Raw genomic sequence first — 22,154 nt, 5'->3', positions numbered from 1 at the left:
GTGGTACTGGGGGGGGGGGGGGGGGGGGGGGGGGAGGCATGGCTATCGATATAGCAGCCACAATGGGATGGGATGGGAGATCATCTCACTGCTCTTTTATGTGTGTGTATTACAATACAAATGCTGTTGGATAACACAGATGAAATTTTTGTGTTAATCTTCTGGTTTATCGCTATATGTATGGTCTGGTGTCCCACAAAAAAAAAGCAAAACACACATTTTGGATTTTAATAATATAAATAGGCAAATGGTAAGAATCATTTGTGTTTTTTTTATGCCCAGCATCTGGTGCAATATGTGCACATTATCTCACCAAGTGGGATAACAAATTCCAGAACAACGTTTTTCTCCTTGTTTTTGTATACGTGATTATAATAACCTCAATAGCTGGGACAGTACTCTCCTTGGTAGTAATAATAATACAGACGTGAGCGCGGCGCGCGCACACACATTGCACACACCTTTATCTTCCCAGTCGGGCTAATAAACGCGCGCACGCGCGCGCGAGGCAGCCGCTCGTAGCAGGTGATCACTGCCCTTGTTTGGTGCGAGTCCAGATCACGTGACCACAAAATGGTGGCAGCAGCTGTGAGCTGTTTGTAAGCCGAGCATCTCCCCACCGAGAGAGAGGCTGAGAGACACGGGACTCGGGAGGATAGAGATTCCTGTGCCCCAGCTGCAGCGGTGAGTACTTGCCTTTTGATTCGGAGAGGGAAATAATAAAAAGGGGAAAGAAGACGACACAGACGAGATACTGTGTGTGGATATGTGTTTTTATCTTACTCTCAGTCTCTTCCCTGAGCCGGGAGACAGGAAGAGGGAGGGGGGGAGGAGGGAGGGGCTGTTGTCATCATCAGCAGCACTGTGGTCCTGTAGAGAGGCGCCTCAGCATCATCCTCCATGATGGGAACAGCTGACGCTGATCTCGTTATTCTATGATAGTGTGTGTGTGTGTGTGTGTGTGTCTGTGTACACATTCTGGGAATCATCAGCACAGAACATTAATCGGGGCTGTACCAGAAGCAGCCTATTCTAATCAGCAGTTATCTGCTGCAGTTGCTAATGCAATCAGATTTCCCCTCTTATTTTTTCACTCCCAAGGCACACACCCAAGAGCCAGGAGAGGCAGGGATCTGTATTTGTCATGTGCGTGCACGTGATGAGTCATGACTCCCCCTGTGAATTTGCATCTGTGCCCGATCTGTACCGGGGCGAGTGTGTGGACATTTGAATCAGCAGCAGCAGCAGCAGAGAGCGATGATGTAACAGTCCCGGATCCCTCCTCTCTCTTCCCCTGCCTCCGCCCCTCCCTCCTTCCCCACCTACAGTTAGGATGGATTATTCACATAATTGGAGGGGAGATCAGATGACCCTTAACCTCTAACCCCCCCCCCCCTTCTCCTCCCACCTCTGCCCTGATGTGGCTATTCAGTTGTTAAGTTAAGTGTATTCATGTACGGGGCCAAACGCTCCTCATTCAGGCAGCGGGAAATACTAGGAGCCCAAAACCCAAACTGTTTTTTTTTATGACTCAGATCTATTAAAACAACAAGGAGGACACGGCACTGAGGCGTGATGAAAAGACGAGAGCCCCGGAAACTATTTATTGGTCGAAGCGGGTCGATACGTCACGACTTAACTGAATTGAGATCTATGTGGCAGCATGTTGTTCAGACCAGAGATACAATCTTTTAATACTTTGAACCTTCAGTAACTGTGTGTGCATGATTAAGTGTGTGTGTGTGTGTGTGTGTGTGTGTGTGTGTGTGTGTGTGTGTGTGTGTGTGTGTGTGTGTGTGTGTGTGTGTGTGTGTGTGTGTGTGTGTGTGTGTGTGTGTGTGTGTGTGTGTGTGTGTGTGTGTGTGTGTGTGTGTGTGTGTGTGTGTGTGTGTGTGTGTGTGCGTGCGTGCGTGCGTGCGTGCGTGCGTGCGTGCGTGCGTGCGCGCGCGCATCCATGGGTGAGTATGTGTATGCATGTAACTGTATGAGTGTGAAGCAGGGCATTGCTGAAATAGAGTGTCCGTACTCGGCGAACCTACCCTGGGTAAATAAAGGTAAAATAAAATAAAAGGGTGTGTATGAGTATGTGTGTACGTGTGTGAGAGAGAGGCTGTGTCTGAAAAGTCCTCAGTACCTACACAGTCAGATAGAAGCTACTAATCCTACTACCCTCAGTACCTATTGATTGATTGATTGATTGAAAATTGTATTCAGATTGCAGAATGGGTACAATACAGTACAGCTCAATACACACAATTGTTAAGAGGATGCAGACCAGAGAAATACTTTCGTCTTGTTTACATCAGGGTCCCCCATTTTCAATTCATCATACACACTCAGACATGAGCTACTAACCCTACTACCCTCAGTACCTACACAATCAGACTGAAGCTACTAATCCTACTACCCTCAGTACACAATCAGACAGAAGCTACAAACCCTACTACCCTCTGTATATATCTACACAGTCAGACAGAAGCTACTAACCCTACTACCCTCAGTACCTACACAATCAGACTGAAGCTACTAATCCTACTACCCTCAGTACACAATCAGACAGAAGCTACTAACCCTACTACCCTCTGTATCTATCTACACAGTCAGACAGAAGCTACTAACCCTACTACCCTCAGTACCTACACAATCAGACTGAAGCTACTAACCCTACTACCCTCTGTATCTACACAGTCAGACAGAAGCTACTAACCCTACTACCCTCTGTACCTATACAACCAGACAGAAGATAGCTACTAACCCTACTACCCTCTGTACCTACCTACACACAGACAGAGGCTACCAACCCTTACCCCCAGTACCTACCTACAGCTACTAACCCTACTACCCTCTGTACCTACACAGTCAGTCCGAAGCTACTAACCCTACTACCCTCAGTACCTACCTACAGCTACCAACCCTACTACCCTCAATACCTACCTGCACAGTCAGACATGGGCTACTAACCCTACTACCCTCACAGTCAGACAGAAGCTACTAACCCTACTACCCTCAGTATACACAATCAGACAGAAGCTACTAACCATACTACCCTCAGTATCTACCTACAGCTACCAACCCTACTACCCTCATTACCTACATTTACATTTAGTCATTTAGCTGATGCTTTTATCCAAAGCGACTTACAAGTTCTGTACGGCAAGTCATCAGGAAGGGTACAACTCTTATCAGCTGAGTAACAATGTTCATCAAAGTGTTGTGTGCTACAGTGTAGGTTAGTTTATTAGGACAAGTGCATGACAGTAAGGTTAGTTAGGGTTAGATATATATATATATATATTTTTTTTTAAATTAATTAATTTAAATTTAACATTTATTTTATTTCCTAAGAAGTGGGGTGACATGGGCCGACTTCGGTAGGTTTGAAATCAGGCGGGCCGCTGCGTTCTGAATGAGTTGAAGAGGCTTGGTGGCAGTGGCCGGGAGGCCAGCAAGCAGTGCATTGCAGTAGTCGAGGCGGGAGATGACTGTTGATTGGACGAGGAGTTGGGTGGCTTCTTTTATCAGGAAGGGGCGGATCCTTCTGACGTTGCTCAGGAGGAATCTGCAGGTTCTGGTTGTCGCTGCGATGTGAGCAGAGAAGTTCAACTGGTCGTCGAGGACAACACCAAGGTTCTTGGCGGTCGGGGACGCGGTCACAGCTGCATTCTCGACTGTGATGGAAAGGTCGGTCAGGGGGGAGGATTTGGCCAGCAGGTGGAGCAATTCTGTTTTGCTTAGGTTCAGTTTGAGGTGGTTGGTCGTAGGGGTGGGAATCACCAGAGGCCTCACGATACTTGAGTCATGATACGATAGTATTGTGATACTAAATATATTGCGATATGCTGAGTATTGCGATATTAATATTGCGATATATTGCGATTATTACCTTTTTTCAACTGCAAAGTAAAACTTTGTCAACATGTTTTATCTAATAAAATAAAGTTCAGTCTGTTCATCTCACTTCAATCATTTTTATTGCAGAACATGGTATTTTCTCAAGCAGACAGATGTAAACACTGTAATCTGTGTTGCATGTACCTGACAAACTGAACTGTTTGTATTACAGTCATATTCCAACTTAACTGAATGCACATGTGTGTGTGGACTACTGCAGGGGTTCCCAAAGTGGGGGGGTCGGGAGCCGCCGCGGGGGGGGGGGGGGGGGGGGGGGTGTCGCCAGATGATTGAAAAAAATATATTAAAAAAAGTCAAAAAAAAAATTTGTGCAGTCAGGCCACTGAACTTAGAAGCAGGCCAGGCCAGTGTTTCTAGTTGCACCAGCGCAATAGTTAGATAACCTGGGTGGGGAACAACCAGGAGATCACTGCAACTCACACAAGTTGGAGAACTATCTCTCTCTCTCTCTCTTGCTCTCACACACACACAAAGGGAGCCGCATGTGATTGGTGGAGGCGGGACCCTTACAAAAAACTGTTGTTGCTAATCATTGACACATATAGCCTGTAATAATCCCCCCCAGAAAAATCTACTTCCATAAAAAATCCATAAAAATCAGTGTTGTTGCTAATCATACATATGCACGCCTTTTTATTTTTTATTTCTCAGATTTTTCTCTGTTTTCTCCCCATCCCAATTTAGTCGTCGTGCCAATTTTCCCCCTCCCCTACCTGTTTTGTTGTGCGCATGTTCTCCTACTGGTCGGTACAAGGGAATCCTGAAGTCATCCGCACACTTCCTCCGATACGCGCAGCGACAGCCAGTGACTCTTTTTTCACCTGGCAGCGAGGACTCTCATTGGTGAAGTGTAACGCGTGGGAGGGCACGCTGCCTCCATCAAGTCCTGCCTCCGCTGAGCAAGCGCCCAGACCTGACCTGTAGGCGTCGCTGTCCACAACGCCAGAGTACCACCCATGACTTGCCCTCCCCCTAACCCAGCCAAACGGGTTAGTATAGCGATCAGCCCAAGCCTCAAGCAATGCTGACTCCGGGAGTCGAGACCGCAGCCTCTTGCATTGGTGACGAGCGCAATCTCCGCTACGCCACCTGACCGCCCTTGCTAGCCTGTTTTTTAACAATAATTTGTGATGCCATCACAAACACTGGCATTTAAAGGGTACAAATAAAAAAATTCCTGCACCAGAATGCAGGAAATTAAGGCCATGTTTAGACGGAAACGCTAGCAGGTGAATCCAGAAATATTTTTTCTTTGGATGTGCCTTTTGTTTATACGGCAACAGCGTTTTTGCGGGGAGAATCCGCAAAAAAGTGAGACCACCTTCCTGGGTGGAAATCCTAGAAACGATACACTTTCGCGCTATCATCTGAACAGTCAAACCACATAAAACTATGACGAAAGGGTTGTCAAGGCTCTCGTCGCGTACTGCTTACGTCACAGGCATGCGCCAGTAGCCTAGAAGCGTAAACAAAGCGAACAAGCATGTCTGATTCTATCCACGGAGATCACCTGAAGGCTACATTGGCAGTACTTTTAATACACAAGAATCAGTCCAGCCGCTATCGCAACTATTAGTGACTGGAGCCACTGTCTGTGTGACTCTGCTTTGGTCCAATCACATTCCCCCACCCACAGTGTGCGAATCAGAGGCAGAGTAGGGCGGGTCTTCACAGCATGCCTGGTTGTCTCAACGACCTGAGGCAGTGTAGCGTATGGGTTGCGTGAATATTTTCCCTAACGGAGTTGCACTTCCGCGTTCGGTTTGCGCAATCTGATTGGCCACTGACGTTTCTGGTCATGTGACATCTGCGCCAATCGTGTGACAGCGGGGCTCCGTTGTCTCGAGTCGACTACACTTTTACAGCCTTGTCTGCACGCAGAATTCCATCCCAAAACACTAGTCTAAACGCAACATTAAAAGTGAGACCGCAAGACGACTTTTGCGGTTTCTGTTCAGACTCTCTCCGTCTAAACATGGTCTAAGTCTTTGTAACAAAAAATGTCCTGGTGGGGGACCCCCAGACCCCCTGCTTAAAAAGTGGCCTGACTGGGGCTATATTTTCACTATATTTCCTGGCCTGAATGATTTCCCCAGTCTGGCCCTGGTGAAAAGCCTCCAATGCTTATTGGTGTGTGTGCGTTTGAACGTTTGCATGTTTCAACCATACATTTCCATTTATAAAATATATATTTATATATATATTATATATATATATTCTTTTTTACCTCCTATAATAGTGGGGGTCGCGGCTCTCTGACACCGTTATTTGGGGGTCGCGGCCTGAAAAGTTTGGGAACCCCTGGACTACTGTACTATTACAGGTATTGAAATGAACAATGCAACTTCCTTATACAAAAAAAAAATACAAAAAGAATAATTAAATATCGATACTTGGCGTCCCTGTATCGATACAATATCGCCACGCAAAGTTTCGCGATACTACTACGTATCGATTTTTTCCCCCACCCCTAGTTGGTCGTCATCCAGGCGGATATGTCGGACAGACAGGCCGAGATCCGCTCAGAGACGTGGATATCTGAGGGAGGGAAGGAGAGGAAGAGTTGAGTATCATCGGCATAACAATGATACGAGAAGCCATGAGACGTGATAATGTTACCCAGTGATTTAGTGTAGAGGGAGAAGAGAAGGGGTCCTAGGACCTAGCCCTGGGGGACACCTGTCCGCAGGGGGCGGGTGGCCGACAGGGTCCCTCTCCATGACACTTCCATGACACTCCATGACACTTGGTATGATGTCAGCCATGTCAGCGCAGAGCCAGCCACTCCCATTCCTGCGAGGGCCGCGAGGAGGATCTGATGGTTGACTGTGTCAAAGGCTGCAGATAGATCTAGGAGAATCAGGACAGAGGAGAGGCCTTTCGCTTTTGCCAAGTGAAGTGCCTCTGTGACCGCAATGAGGGCCGTTTCTGTGGAGTGGCCAGTCCGGAAGCCAGACTGATTAGGGTCTAGGAGGTCATTCTGTAAGAGATAAGCAGTAAGTTGGTTGGATACAGCACGTTCAAGTGTTTTAGAAAGGAAGGAGAGAAGAGAGACAGGACGATAGTTGCCTATGACATTGGGGTTCAGGTTTTTTTTTTATGAGCGGCGTGACTCTGGCTTGTTTTAGGGAGGTGGGGACCACCCCCGAGTTGAGTGAGGAGTTGATGGTTGCAGTTAGGAATGGGAGGATGTCTGGTGCTATGGTCTGGAGGAGTGCGGAGGGTAGCTGGTCCAGCTGACATGTAGTCGGACGGTTCGACGTTACCAGTGTCAGGGTCGCGGCTTCTGTAATGGGAGAGAAATATGACAGAGTGAAGGATGAGGTTCTCGTTTCAGTATTTGGAATGGGTAGGGGTTGGGAAAAGGAGCTGCGGATGTTCTCCACTTTTTCCTCAAAGAAGATTGCAAAGTCTTCGGCAGAGAAAGATGAGGGAGGAGGGGGTGGGGGGGGGGAGTGAGGAGGGAGGACATGGTAGCATGCAGTTTGCGAAGGTTCTTGGCAGAGGCCTCGATCCTATGGTGAAAGAAAGAAGCTTTGCCATTGGTAATGGTTTTGGAGAATGTTAACAAGAGGTTGTGATATGTGTTGATGTCAGCAGTGAGGCGTGACTTTCTATACTTCCTCTCAGTATCTACCTACAGCACCAACCTTACTACCCTCAGTACCGGCACAGTCAGACAGAAGCTACTAACCCTACTACCCACTCTGATGTTAGAACATGCAGTTCCGTATGCCAGAAATCAGCTCTTATTGTGCATGCAGTAAGGGAAGTTACGTTTTTGTCCTGCCCCGTGTCATGGGATAAAATCACATTGCATGTTATTAGTGTCAACTAGGGGTGTAACGGTACACGTATCCGTACTGAACCGATTCAGTACTGGACCTTCGGTTCAGTATGTGCTGTGTACCGAATGAATGCAACCAACCTTGTAATTACCTGTAATTTTGCATAGCCTCATAGTGTGGCGAATGCACACACACACACACACATACACACACACACACACACACACACACACACACACACACACACACACACACACACACACACACACACACACACACACACACACACACACACACACACACACACACTCTCTCTCAGTGCGTGAGGAGGATTGGTGCTAGATTGAGAAGGGGCTGTCTCTCGGAGATCAAATTAATGATAGTTTGCGGCAAATAGAACGGACATTCATACACAGCAACGCCCCTCCAAACAGCGTGAACACTTAAGGCAACCAACTTGCACTTCCGCGTTTCTCTGATTGGCCGAGCGCGCGCATGCGCATGAGCCGCGACGCGCTCCTCAGAGGCAGGAATACTAAGCTCCCCCTTAAGCTCCAGGAGAGAGGAGAGAGGCTGAAAACCTGCAGTTCTTGCCCGACGGATGGGAGCCGAATCCCGGATCCGATTTGTCTGATGAATACCCCCAAAACATGGAGGTCCCGAATGCATGGAAGTATTGATTGCGCCATAACGAATCATTAAAAAAAGATACCGTTAACTGGAATATGTTGTGCCTTTACACATATGTTGGATTATGTAATTGGTTTGTCATGACAAACAAATAAAAAAATCGCGATTTACCCGGTGGCTACAACAACACACAGTGACTACATGCATGCACGCGGAAGGCGCTCGGCCAATCAGAGAAACGCGGAAGTGCAAGTTGGTTGCCTTAAGTGTTCACGCCTCCAAACAAGGTGTGATAAACATAAATTGATATATTTTCCTTGGCATGAAACAGGAAATAGTATTTACCATTAGGGACCTGCATGACGCTTCTTTCTCTATTCAATAACGTTTTACCCTGAGGGATGGTGGTCGCAGTTGTTGTTGTATTCAGTTCAATGGTGTCTCCTATCCGCCATTCAGCGCGTTCAGGCCCACGCCCACAATCTAATATATTTTGAATATATATTTTTTAACAAGTCGATTTATTAATTTGAATATAATATTCATTGACAGCCCTACTTAACAGTTACTGCATCACCCCTGAGTGGAACATGGAAAGCCAAATAAATAAACTTAAACTTAAACTTTCCCCCACTGTACCGAAAACCTGTACCGAACCGTGACTTCAAAACCGAGGTACGTACCGAACCGTGGTTTTTATGTACCGTTACACCCCTAGTGTCAAGCGTAGCAAATATGCCGCATCTAACTTGGGTGGGGCGTTATAGTAATTTGTGATGAACAGACAAAAGTACTTGCACTCGAAAGGAGCATCGCTGACGTTGGGGCTTTCAGTCATCTGCTTCCTCGGTTGTTTTGGGATGTAGAGAACATCAGCGAAGTCACGCCTTTTTAATGTCATAATACTGCACTGCATTCTGGGAGTAAAGTATAAACCGGCCTCCGGACTACTACTGAACCTCTGTGCTGAAAAGACTGTACTGCGTTTGGTTTTCAGACACGAGCCAGAGCGAGAGAGACGGTAAGAGAGGCTGTGAGGCCATGAGAGGAATCATTTTACAAAACAGTGAAGGCCCTTTTGGCCCCTGTGTGGGCGAGGAGCAGACGGCCTCGTTCAGACACTGAGCGGGTCACTGAGGCTGGATTTACAGCCGACACGATGCAGACAGAGAGGACACAGTCGGGATAACGGATGTACTGTGTGTATTATTGCGCTCGCAAGCTCAAATGGGAGAGTGATCCGGCTCTATTGATTGGACAATAAAGTGTTTGATGTTGATAATACCAGTATTTAGTGTGTAATGACGGCTGTGGTTGTAATCATTAACCCTTTCACTACCACACTACAGAAGGTTAACCTTTCACTACCACACTACAGACGGTTAACCGTCTGTAGTGTGGTAGTGAAAGGGTTAACCTTTTGTCAGGTGGCAGTGAAAGGGTTAACCAGTTGGTAGTGTGGTAGTGAAAGGGTTAACCATGTCCATTGTACTCTTTTGACCCATCTCTGCATGTTTTTAGTTTTGTTTGAATTATTATTATTAGTAGTAGTAGTACACACACTCACTGTATTTTATGATTTCTTTGTTTTGGTTAAAGACGATACATTGAAATAACACTGAAAAACAACACTGGCTGCATGTTTCATAATTCACACTGTTAGATTCTGATCAATCTGAGCCAGTATCACGTCTTCGTCTGTTTGGCTTGTGTTCTCATCTCCATGGCACTGACTCTGCATTGTGTATTTTATTCCCCCGACGTTTCCTCATACTGGCTGATAAACCTCATCATTCCCCGTTAGTGCAATCCGCAGCATAATTATTCACCACCTCCATAAGAATTCGACCCTCAGACAGCATACCTTTCTTTTTTATCTACTTTTTCTCCCATTTTTTCTATTTTTCTCCCATCCCAATTTCGTATCGTCCAATTCTACCCTCCCCTGTCTCGAACGCTGTTAGGCCATGCCTCCCACAAGCCGGCTGCAATGTGGACTAAGCCTTACATCACGTGTCCCCTCCGGTACTCGAGGAAGCAGCAGTTGCATCTTTTCAACTGCACAATGCGATCTCTCAGCGTCGGGGGTCTGCGTTTGGAGGGCACGCCGCCCCCGTCGCTTCCTGATTCTGCTGCGCAGGCGCACCAACCGACCTGTAGGAGTCTCTGTCCACAACGTCCGATACTGCCAATTGTATTAGTATGAACGACCAGCCAAGCTGATAGCAATGCGGAGAGCTGGGCTCGAACCCAGCGTCTCCTGCATTGGTGGTGAGCGCCTTGCCCACTGCACCACCTAGCCGCCCCACAGCATACCTTTCTTGAAAGAGCGTTGTTTATTAAATAAACAGAAACCTCAGCTCAGATGTTATCATATTGTATTGTCATTGCTATCAGTCCAATAGTGGCTCAGGCCTGGTCGTTAGCCAAAACCCTCCTCGTGTTAGCCGAAGCTAATGATGATGTGGCATCCTCCCCCCCCCCCCCCTCTCTGTGATGAGAGGAGGGAGCCGTCTCTCTTGGTCCTTCTCTTCTGTGTGATCTCAGTCCTAGTCTGCCCTTACCCGGAACCACTGTTCGATTTATATGATCTTCGTCATAGCAACGACGGCCTCGCCCCTCTTCTGGTTACTATGTGCCGCTGCCATGACGACAGCTTTAACCTTTAAACACACATTTTAAACGTCTGTTTCCTTAAATGTCGAACCCCTCTCTCTCTCACCATTGTGCCTGCGGCGGTCCTTATCAGTTGTTGTGTTCTAAAGGAATGTAAACATTCTGCCCGCTGCTCCCACTGACTGCTGCTTCCACCACCCTCTTCTAACCAGTCTGACTAGAGACAGACACGCATGCAAAAAATTATGATAATGGTATTACCCTCTTCAAGCTCGTCTCTATATATCAGTTTATAAACCAAATATACATTGAAAAAACACCGTTTTCTCTCAACACGCTATTCCTATAGTCTAACAACACAGTCCAAAATATATTAGTGAACATGAACAACTTTTGAAAATACACAAACTAGTGTGCCGATACAGACCCGCATCTGCACCTTTGTTTACACCATTTGTTTTTCATATAAAATTGTATTGCCTACCTTTATGTCTTTCTACTATTTCCCTCCCCATACCTGTACCCCCCCTCCCCCATGCTGCAATGATGCTCGAATGTACCCAATATTCCCCAATCAATAAAGGAATATCTTATCTTATCTTAAAACTCAAATTTGTGACATCATCAGCTATAAAGTCTATGCTGCTCCATAGACGATGTGTACTTGGGGACGATGGTGGACGACGAGAGCACCGGGAGAATGTTCCGTTTCTGTTTCAGAGCTGAGAACACTACAGTATTTCTGGGTATAAAAATAAAAGAAAATCACACGTTCTGTGCGTCCACACAAAATCACTCTCCCCATCCATTGTCTCTGGAGCAGCTCTAGACCTATGGTATACAGGGCTTTCCCCAGGATGCTGAGTATAATCTAGGACAGTGTTTCTCAACTGGTGGGTTGCGACCCAAAAGTGGGTCGCAGGGCCATTTTGAGTGGGTCGCGGATGTGTGTGTAAAAAAAATTAAATAATTATAATAATAATATTTTTTGCACTACCTATCTTTGTGAATGTGGCTTCTCAGCTCTGGTCCAGCTGAAGACAAAGCAGAGGAACAGATTGGACATTGAGCATGACCTCAGAGTTGCTTTGTCTACCATCACCCCAGACTTTGAGACTCTTGTCAGGAGCAAACAACATCCCCAGTTATCCCATTAGTTCCCTGGGATGTTAAGCTAAGAAGTCTGCTAAGAAGGATATATTATTATTATTATTATTATTATTATTATTATTATTATTATTATTATTATTATTATTATTATTATTATTATTATTATTATTATTATTATTATTATTATTATTATTATTATTATTATTATTATTATTATTATTATTATTATTTTATTTCATTGTGTTTTTAGCCCTAGTTGCACTTTTGTTGCAACCCCAGTTATCCCATTAGTTCCCCCAAACTTACTATAGGTATTTTATGTTAAGCTAAGAAATCTGCTAAGAAGCATAATTATTTATTATTATTATTATTTTATTTCATTGGGTTTTTAGCCCTAGTTGCACTTTTGTTGCACTTTTTGTGTTTATTTCATGTTTTTAACAGTGCATGAAAGATTGTGTATTACTGCAAAAAAGAATTTTTTAAATAAATCATAGTGGTTAAAAAATTTGAGTCGCGACTTAATGACTAAGGAAAATGTTGGGTCCCGAGGCTAGACCAGTTGAGAACCACTGCTACAGGAGGTGGTCCGCAGGGGGGCTGTGGCCCCCGTCTGGCAGGCAAAGAAATGTGCAATAAAGAGAACCATTTGCTGTAATTTCACAATAGTTTAACCTTGAACACACACACACACACACACACACACACACACACACACACCCACACACACACACAGTGGAACAGAGAACCGAGCAATCATGTATTAGCCTGTTAACTCATGCACGGCCAACCACGACTATAGTCGGGTTATCTCACCATGCGTTGAGCGCCAAAACCCGAGTATAGTCGGGTTTTCGATCATTTTCATCGTTTTTTCTTTTATTCGATTTTTTAAATTCATTACAGTCTCATGGACCTCGGTGTATCATTGGGACTCATTCTGAGACGCAGAGAGTGCAATGCCGGCCGAATCTGCTAGGTGGCAGTATCGCCCACCCTTTAAAACCTTATTTCACACTGTGTGTTACATTATACTGTATATGGTCCGGGGCGGAGAATTTAGACCAAGCCAAGTTAATCGCTTCATCCGAGCACTTTGGAACATGTTCAGCAGGACCCGATGGACATCAATACTGGAAATCATGATCAGACAATTGGAATATTCTTGACATGACATCAACCCTACTTTGATCCAACAATGATTTCACATCGATCGCAACGATCAGCGTATGTAGTATTAAAAATAAAATGCTGTTGCTGACGATCAGAGCATCAAAAAAACGACCCCCCCCCCCCTTTGATGCATTCATGATGAAACATAATACCTATTATATACCTTTGATTTGGAAATAATAACGTGTCCAGGTGAGCAACACGAACACCTTTAGCAAAATTCACATAGCGCTCCATGACGCAGCTTCCAGGAATGAGCCAGGATCACTCTGAAACTATACAATATTCACCACGGGATAACACGCAAACGTATACATGAACTTGTCTTATATACATACTCTTTTTTACATGTTGGACGATAGATAGTGACTGTCAAAGAGCCATAGTATTGTCTCCATAGCTATAATGTAGAATATAGATATAGCCCTGCAAACATCGTGACGCACAGTGAAAATCCCTATATTTTAAAGCGTGGATGGATAAAACGGCTGGTGCTGAAAGTGTTAAGCTGTAGCCCTATTTTCAGAAGATCTGCCTAAAAGTACATTCCCAAGTAAATGGAAGATTGCTCCACTTCAACAAGGTTAATTAGCATGTTCTTGGTATCTAGGAACATCTATGGACCTCATGGAATGTATTCCCAGTGTCAGAAATATTGTGTCTGTTACTATGCTCACATCGCAGCGACAACCAGACCCTGCCGATTCCTCCTGAGCAACGTCAGAAGGATCCGCCCCTTCCTGACAAAAGAAGCCAACCAACTCCTCGTCCAATCAACAGTCATCTCCCGCCTCGACTACTGCAACGCCACTGCCACTAAGCCTCTTCAACTCATTCAGAACGCAGCGGCCCGCCTGATCTCAAACCTACCGAAGTCGGCCCATGTCACCCCACTTCTTAGGGACCTGCACTGGCTCCCCATTGCTGCACGAATCCGCTTCAAGGCCCTCGACCTAGCATACCGTGCGGCAAAGGGAACTGCTCCCGCCTACCTCCGATCAATGGTCTCTAACTACACACCCTCAAGACCCCTACGCTCTGCATCTTCTGGCCGCCTCAGACCTACTCCTATCCAACCTCCGGGAGGGTCATCAAAGAGAAGTCGCCTATTCTCAGTCCTTGCCCCACAATGGTGGAATGAACTACCCACCCCAGTTAGGACAGCCGAAACACGTCCAATCTTTCGCTGTCGACTAAAGACGCACTTATTCAACCATTATCTAAAAAAAAAAAAAAAAAAAAAAACCTAACTAACCATACTGTCATGTACTTGTCCTAATAAACTAACCTACACTGTAGCACTCAACACTTTGATGAACATTGTTACTCAGCTGATAGAGTTGTGCCCTTCCTGATGGCTTGTCGTACAGAACTTGTAAGTCGCTTTGGATAAAAGCGTCAGCTAAATGACTAAATGTAAATGTATGCTTGAGTAAATCGTAATGAAACAAAGGAGAATATAAATTTAAAATTTTCTTTGCATCTTTGACAGTGAATAACACCATGTTAAAATTGCGGGTGATCAGATTTCGCTCACTGAGCTCAGCACCTTCTTGAGATCAAGTGTAGAAAAAATCAAAGCAAATGAATAAAGGGAAGATGATTAAACAGAAGGATTTGTAGATACAGTACTGAATTCTGCCATCCGGACACATGCATATAATGCATTTGAATATAGAATATCAGGCCTATAAATTACCTTATTATAGCCAAGTCATACATATATGGATAGGGCCAAATATCCTCTTTCCAATGGCAGTGATGAATCTGGATTTAGTAATTTCCTCACGTGCACAGAGAATTCACATTATTCAGAGAAACTCTTATTTTCCAAATCTTTTTTAAAACATCGGTAAACAAACTTAGTGCTGAAAATATACACTTTGACTGCTGTTTTGATAGGGTTAGGGTCTTTACTCTTGGCTACATTTGAAAAAGAAACAACATTAATTAATACGGTCTGTATTGATCGATTTATGACGAGAACAGCACTACAGTTGAACAGGTTAGACAATGGTGGGTCTGTTTCTAAGCTGGTCCCAAGCTTTAACTGCAAAACAAATTATCAAACATTTTTATTAAAACCACATGGTGGTGTGTTGTCATAGTGGCGCTGCGCCCCTATAACATTGTTTAGGGAAAGCCCTGGTGTGAATAATGGTCAATTGAGGCCATGAAGACCCTGTATTTCCCCAAACGCACCTGTAGACTTTGACGCTGAGTGTTTTCTCCCTCCTAGTCCACAATGTCCTCTTCTGTGATATCACTGTGATCTGAAGGGACAGCGGAGGACACACCATACTACTCGCGCTCTCTCTCTCTCTCTCTCTCTCTCTCTCTCTCTCTCTCTCTCTCTCTCTCTCTCTCTCTCTCTCTCTCTCTCTCTCTCTCTCTCTCTCTCTCTCTCTCATCGTGTTGTGTCACCAGAGTCCTTATTATCTCTCCTCTCGTAGGTTCTTCTGGGTGATGAGAGGGGATGGACTTGGCTCCTGAGCGTAAGATGAGCACCGATGGGACTGAGGGCAGACCAGGTGAGCTTGAATAGAGTCCGACTCGCTACGCGCGGAAATAGCTCTACTAGGGTTGGGAGGTACACCGAATAATATGAAGGTATACCGTCTAGGGATGGGTCCCAATTCCGGTACTTTTAAGGGTATCGACCGAATCACGTCGGTACTACCGAGTACCGATTCATGTGAGATCCACCGGTGCCACATTTCGGTAATGCAAATGTCTTTTTTAATAAAAAATTATTACTTTTTGTTTAACGCGAAACGAAACCGCACAATACACGCGTACCTAGGATTTTACTTGATTCAACAACAACAAAGCAGTCGGGGCAATGGCAAGCCGAAAATGGTCACAAGTGTGGTTACGGATTCTGATTCTGATTGTAGTTATTTATATTGTATTGCGTGGTTTGTTTAATCATTTTATACTTGTTATTTTGTAAAATACAATACCTTTTATTTATTTATTTAAATATATAGATGTGTACCTTTTAGTTCCGCAGAATAGTTCATTGCTGCTAGAGTGGTTTGTTTAATCGTTTTATACTTGTTATTTTGTAAAACATTAGGTTTTAGTTAAAGATATGTGTGTGTGTGTGTGTATATATATATATATATTAACAAATTGTTCTAATAAATAATTTGAAGTTTGGACAATTTTTTTACAACTGAGGTAGGTAGATAAAAAATTTTGAGAGTAAAGTACCGGAAAAAAGGTACCGTTGGGTATCGATTAAAATGTGAATGGTACCCAACCCTAATACCATCATGGATCCATGCAAATGTAAGGGGTTTTACTATACCGTCATCCACGGTATATTAGGGCTGACCCCTATTAGTCGAATAGTCGACTAATCGATCGAAAGGAGCCGTAGTCGACTGCCAACCTCTTAATCGAATGCAAAAAAAAAAAAAAAAACTATATAAAAAAAAATAAAGAAATCTATCTTCTTTCCAAAAGAAAAGAGGCCTAGAAAGTGTGGCTAACGCTAATGGCACGCATACCAGAGGCTAACTGCCTAAGAAAACAGGCACAGAGGCACTGAAAGAGGATTTCACCCATCTAATGAACACACTAGACTAGACAAATATCAAGATGTATCCATCAGTGGACCAATTGCATGATTTTGCAGAGGACATGAGGTGAGGAGGACCTTTAAGAAAGTGAATATCAGGAAGGCAGCAGGACCGGACGGTATCCCTGGCCGCGTCCTAAAAGTCTGTGCCGACCAACTGGCCCCGGTATTCACTGACATATTTAACCTGTCCTTAGAACAGGCTGTCATCCCCACCTGTTTGAAGAAGTCCACCATCATCCCTGTACCCAAAAAATCTACGCCCACGTGCCTCAACGACTACCGCCCTGTTGCTCTCACCTCCATAGCCATGAAGTGCTTTGAGAAGCTAGTGAAGGGCTACATCTGTTCCTCCCTCCCCATCAACCTGGACCCCCTGCAATTTGCATACCGCCCCAACAGGTCCACGGAGGACGCCATAGCCCATGTTCTGCACACAGCAGCATCACACCTGGACAAGAGGCAGGGGAACTATGTGAGAATGCTATTCATCGACTACAGCTCAGCATTCAATACCATAGTCCCCTCCAAACTCATAGCCACTGAACTATGACCTCTGCCAGTGGGTCTTGGACTTCCTGATGGGCAGACCCCAGGTGGTGAGAGCAGGCAACTGCACCTCCTCATCCATCACCCTCAACATAGAGGCCCCACAGGGCTGTGTTCTGAGTCCCCTCCTCTACTCCCTGTACACACATGACTGTGTGGCTCAGCGGAGCAACAACACAATCATCAAATTTGCTGACGACACAGTAGTGGTGGGCCTGATCTCTGCAAACGACGAGAGGGCCTACCTGGAAGAGGTCAAGGTCCTGGCGGGATGGTGCCAGGAGAACAGACTCTCCCTGAACGTCAGCAAAACAAAGGAGATGATTGTGGACTTTAGGAGGTCGGGGGTCAAGGACTACAACCCCCTCAGCATCAACGGGGCACCGGTTGAGAGAGTGAACAGTTTTAAGTACCTCGGAGCCCACATATCCGAGGACTTGACATGGACCACACACATTGACAGTGTTGTGAAGAAGGCACGACAACGCCTCTACTTCCTCAGGCGCCTAAGGAAGTTCCAAGTCAGTCAGAAGATCCTTAAGAACTTCTACTCATGTACAATAGAGAGCATCCTGACTGGCAACATCACCTCCTGGTTTGGGAATAGCACTGCACAAGACCGTAGCAGACTACAAAGAGTGACACGTTCAGCGGAACGCACAATTGGAGGGGGGCTTCCCACCCTCCAGAACATTTACAACAAGCGGTGCAGGGGTAAGGCTAAGTGTAACTGAGGGGTACAATTCCCTGACTGTATTGAATAAGTATGGTATCATTAAACCACTACTGCGTTATGTACATTACTACTGGCCATACAGTACACAAGTATATGTGATGAACACCCCCACAATAACACGGCTTCACAAGAAATACTGTTTAGAATAATATTTATTAGAAGAGCACCAAGATTATCTTACATTATTTATTAAGATTGAGAGTTGCGCTTGTAAGGCGAAGAATGTGCATGAATAGGTCAAGAGCGTAAGTCCATGAGCATATTACGCAGGGGATAATTAATACCACCCGTAGCATAAGAATTATATATAGTACACTAGTAGGTCAGCTGGAGATACTAAGGGGGTTCCCTCCGGTTGTAAGCCAGCAGGGGGGAGGAATGTTCGAATGCAAAAGTCTGGATCAACAGGGAATCAATAAGCTCCAGCTACGGGAGGCGGTACATTACTCCCTTGATCGGCAGACGAAAGCAGCAGCTATAATCCAAGTATGCGCGACAGCATAGGTGAAAGCCAGCCAGCCTCCTCCTAGAGACGGACTCGAGTGATGCTCCTCACGGGTAAATCCCACACAGCAGCGGGGTAGACGGTTATCTGCTCCAGCAACCACGGTACCAAAATCAATATAATCCAGCCGGAAAAGGCTCTGCATTCACCGGTGTAGATTCTCTGGTGCACGGTACTCCACATTAACTAGGTCGAACTTGACGTTATTTCACTAAGCTCTGACACTTTTACTATCCTATTCGCACGCGGTTATAAGTGCTCTATTTAGACGCAAGGTTACTCACTTCACTTGGTCGTTGACTCGTGATGAAGGCTTTTCTAGTAAGGAACGAACGATACGTTGAACGAACGTTTTAGGATAAGACAAGACTACTGCTGTATCCACCTGTGACGTATTTATACGTACGGTGAATAATCTAGTGCCAACCTCATTTCTGTCTCGTATTCCTGCGCAAAACTGGGCATGTTGAGACAAGCCTTGGCGGTGGCTTTGAACTCGGCATTGGGGGGTATGGCCGTGGCGCCTAGGGGATCGCTTCCAATAGGAGAACGAATATTATGGTCTGTCCTGTACCAGGTAAAGGGATATTCCGTGTATATGTACAAAGAATATACAAGGGATATCAAACGATATACAAATATTATACATGGGATCCCAAGCAATAAATATATATATTCGGTTTAATCTGACCCTTTGTAACACTAAGAGAATCATCAAGGACTCCAGCCACCCGAACAACTGCCTCTTTGAACTGCTGCGGTCAGGCAAGCGATACCGGAGTCTCAAGGCGAGCACAGAAAGACTCAGAAGAAGCTTCTATCCCCAGGCCATCAGGCTGCTCAACGAACAATAAACACTATGCAACAACCATCAAATGCACACAGCACACACATCCACACGCACACACTCACTTTAAACAAACAACACACTGCAGCACCCACTCTCCACACTTTAGATCACCTAAACACACTTTATATTTATTGATAAAGGATTTGCACTACAACTCGTACACCTTACTGTAAATTGTACCTAAATTGTACCTCATCCCATTTCTGCTTTGCACTATATAGTATTGTATATTAGTATATTGCATAGTATATTGTATATTGTATGGTAACTCAGTTACTTCTAGTCTGCATCGAACATTGTACATATGTCTATACTGAACACTGGGACCTCTATTTTTACTTCTTTTACATGCTACTTTATTTTATTTCATACTTATCTTGTCTAGCACAGTCTCTGGAGCGTAACAGTAAGAAGCATTTTGTATAAAAGTATTCTGTACTTCTGTATGACAACTATTAAAGAAACTTGAAACTTGAAACTTGAAACAAGAAGCCTTCTGTCGACTCATTCAGACATTAAGTACCCCCACAGCCCAAATGGAATGATAAAAAAAAAACGTATATATATATTTTCTTTCATAGTCAGATCGGCTCATTTCGGCCAATCAAAGTCGACTATCCAAATCCTTAGTCGGGGACAGCCCTACGGTATATATACATAATTTGTAAAAATAAATATATATATAAATATAAAAAATATATATTATAAGTATATTTTTAAGTTAATCAAAAAAAAGTTCCTTGCAGCAGTATTTAAAAAGTAATAATTAATAATAAACACTGCACATATTCTGTCGTAACCATATTCATAACCTCTACATCTTCCATTGGTGTGAATGGAATCTGTGCCTGATTTAGTCTCTCTAAAACGGGGGCCAGTATGAAGCCTGTGCCTTGTGAAACACACATGATGCATTCCAGGAAACGGTAACAAGTTTAATCATCTTGCATTATGAGAAAAAGTCTCTTGACTTAACGTCTAATTTCTTTATCCCATCTCCCCGTAGCCCCTCCTACCTCACTGCCCTTGCAGGGAGGCCCCACCCAGAGAAAGAAGCTCTCCGCGCCTCGTATCAGCCTCTCGTTGGACCAGAGCGAGGATGACCTCGGGGAGACGCCCGACGACCTTGACATCAACGTGGATGACCTTGACACTCCCGATGACGGAGACTACGGAGACTATACGGATCAGGAGACGGACTGGGAAGGTAGGGCCAAGTCCTGACACAAACATTGGCAGTTTGTTCCCATAAAAACTGATTAACACCCATAGTGGGTCTCTGCACATAAAACACATAAAACGCTCACGGTTGAGAACTCCCGGCTCTCTTATTATGTAATATGCAGCTTGTGTGGAAAATAGCTTCTCTTTTTTTTATTACACAGAGAAGCATCTTAACACATTGACCGCCAGCACCAGGGGGCGCTGATACCCCATTCATCGCCAGGTCTTTATTCAATGGATATAGTTTTAGACTGTGACATTTGCGAGTGCTTAAAATATATCTTATATTCAATTTTCTTTTTTCAATATTATATCAAGAATTCTGGGTCTCAATGAATCCAAAATGTCAATGTGGTTAGAAGTGGTGGAGAGAATAAAAGCTAGCTTATAATGGTAGTGTCTGGTTAGGTGCGAGGGATAGTGGAGGTACTTCTCAAGGTGGGGTCCGGGAGGGGGGGGGTTCGAGCTGAGCATATGTGTGTAGGTTTTTTTAGATAACAGGTATTAGGGGTATATCTTATATAAGACAACTAACTAAAATGTGATCTCATTGGATGTGCCCTGACAATTAATGCTTGTATATCTTATCGTGTGTTGTCATGTTTGTTTATATGTTTGTTTAAAAAATAATAAAAAAATAAAATACAAAAATATATCTTATATTATATCTATGGGTCTAATAACGCCGTCGAGTCTCAGTGAGTTGCTTCTAGTCAACATGCCCTAAGGCCTAGACAGATTGTTTCTTCATCCGTACATTTCCGTTTTATACCGTTTTGAATAGAGTATGGTTTGGGTGTTTTTCAGTAATTCCAGGAAAAAGACAAGAAAAAGGCATTTTACTGTAATCCAGTCATCACGTTGTAATTTTTCGGCTGATTGTCTAATCATCCTGAAATCAATGCTAGATTATCAGTATTATGTCTCCTCGTCCATACATGAAACGACCGTCGTAGCGGGGCGCTCGCCCCCCCCCCCCCCCCCCCCTCCTCCTACCCAACGGTAAACAGCCATACACGGTCCACACAGATAGCTGTGATCGGGGTAGAAATAAATGTCAGATCAACGATCAAATTTATATATAATGTTCTTACCTTGTATCTGATGTAATGCAAAAGAGATAATCCAAATATCTGATCGCAATTCCAAATAATGCTCGTGGAGGTCTGTACCACACTACCAACCATTTCACAATGACGGGCGGGCGGAGTTACTGCTCGATGCCATTGTTGTATAGAACTGGCTCGCCCGAGTATTTAAACCCCGCCCGCCAGGCTCAGATCGCCTCCTAAAACACAACAGCCCATTTTCAATGAAATGCAATAGCTCCGCCTGGCAGTAGAGGGCGGTGTTGACCGTCTGCCAGCTCAGACAGGCTCTGAAGGGGATACCAGAGGCTGCAGCTATGAATTATGAATAGATATAGCGAATCCCAAAATAACGATCCCAAAAACGAGTTAACTCGTTTCTGGCTC

General features: G+C 44.6%; 1 protein-coding gene across 2 annotated transcripts in view; it reads left to right on the top strand.

The window, feature by feature from the left end:
* Positions 1–578: 578 nt before the first annotated feature.
* The window catches only part of prune2 (prune homolog 2 with BCH domain), a 44,863-nt gene continuing 23,287 nt past the window's right edge, over positions 579–22,154 (top strand). For both annotated transcript variants that reach the window (XM_084324376.1, XM_084324375.1), the window contains exons 1-3: positions 579–684; positions 15,683–15,760; positions 20,462–20,662. In XM_084324376.1, coding sequence (XP_084180502.1) covers positions 15,706–15,760; positions 20,462–20,662 — 256 coding nt within the window. In that variant the 5' untranslated portion in view covers positions 579–684; positions 15,683–15,705. The remainder of the gene's footprint in view (positions 685–15,682; positions 15,761–20,461; positions 20,663–22,154) is intronic.

The sequence above is a fragment of the Notolepis coatsorum genome (genome assembly GCF_963971535.1).
Source record: "Notolepis coatsorum genome assembly, chromosome: 11".
NCBI classification, from domain to species: domain Eukaryota; kingdom Metazoa; phylum Chordata; class Actinopteri; order Aulopiformes; family Paralepididae; genus Notolepis; species Notolepis coatsorum.
The sequence above is the reverse complement of the archived record's forward strand: the minus strand, read 5'-3'. Positions and strand labels throughout refer to the sequence as shown.